The 704-nt window shown below is 66.1% G+C and overlaps 1 protein-coding gene across 1 annotated transcript in view; it reads left to right on the top strand.

The window, feature by feature from the left end:
• Positions 1-27: 27 nt before the first annotated feature.
• Positions 28-704, top strand: part of LOC104835992 (integrin alpha-M-like) — a gene marked incomplete at its 3' end in the record, with an annotated part of 11,077 nt that continues 10,400 nt past the window's right edge. The window contains exon 1 of the mRNA XM_010574291.1: positions 28-323. Coding sequence (XP_010572593.1) covers positions 28-323 — 296 coding nt within the window. The remainder of the gene's footprint in view (positions 324-704) is intronic.

The following is a 704-nucleotide window of genomic DNA, read 5'->3' as shown; positions in this document are numbered from 1 at the left end:
CCCACGTCCCCACCTCCCCAATCCCTGATGTCTCCATGTCCCCGTGTCCCCCATCCCCAGGAGTGTTTCGCGCCCTTTGTGGGGGGCAGCTTCTTCGAGGATGGCGGCCACCCCTACTGCGAGCGGCACTTCCACGCCCGCCGGGGCTCCCTGTGCCGAGGTTGCGGGGAACCCATTGCCGGCCGGTGCGTCACCGCCATGGCCCAACGGTTCCACCCCGAGCATTTCGTCTGTGCCTTCTGCCTCCGGCCCCTCTCCAAGGGCACCTTCCAAGAGCAGGAGGGCAAGCCCTACTGCCAACCATGCTTCCTCCGCCTCTTCGGGTGAGGCCACCTTGGCCCCCCCCACCCCCAGCCCCACCAGTGGTGCCCCGTGGCGTGGGGTGCCCCACAGAGGTCCGACGGACACCCCGCGACCACCACAAGAACATTCCACGGGTGAACCGCTGGATGGGGTGCACCACAGGGGTGGTCACGAAGGTTTCTTGGGGGGCTTAGAGGCTTCACGCATGAGACCCGAGGCGTGGAATAGTCTAGGGTGCCCCACAGAGATGGAATGGGCACCCTGTTCCCATCCTATGGGTGCCCCATTGGATGGGGGTGCTCCACGGAGGTGGTCGTGGAGGTGCCCTCATGGTGCCTGGGAGCCTCACATGGGGGTCCACCACCCCTGAGCTTCCCCACGGTGTGGGGTGCCTCATAAAT

Source organism: Haliaeetus leucocephalus, unplaced genomic scaffold (genome assembly GCF_000737465.1).
Source record: "Haliaeetus leucocephalus isolate CR32 unplaced genomic scaffold, Haliaeetus_leucocephalus-4.0 Scaffold419, whole genome shotgun sequence".
Classification (NCBI taxonomy): domain Eukaryota; kingdom Metazoa; phylum Chordata; class Aves; order Accipitriformes; family Accipitridae; genus Haliaeetus; species Haliaeetus leucocephalus.
This window is presented reverse-complemented; position numbering and strand designations above follow the sequence as displayed.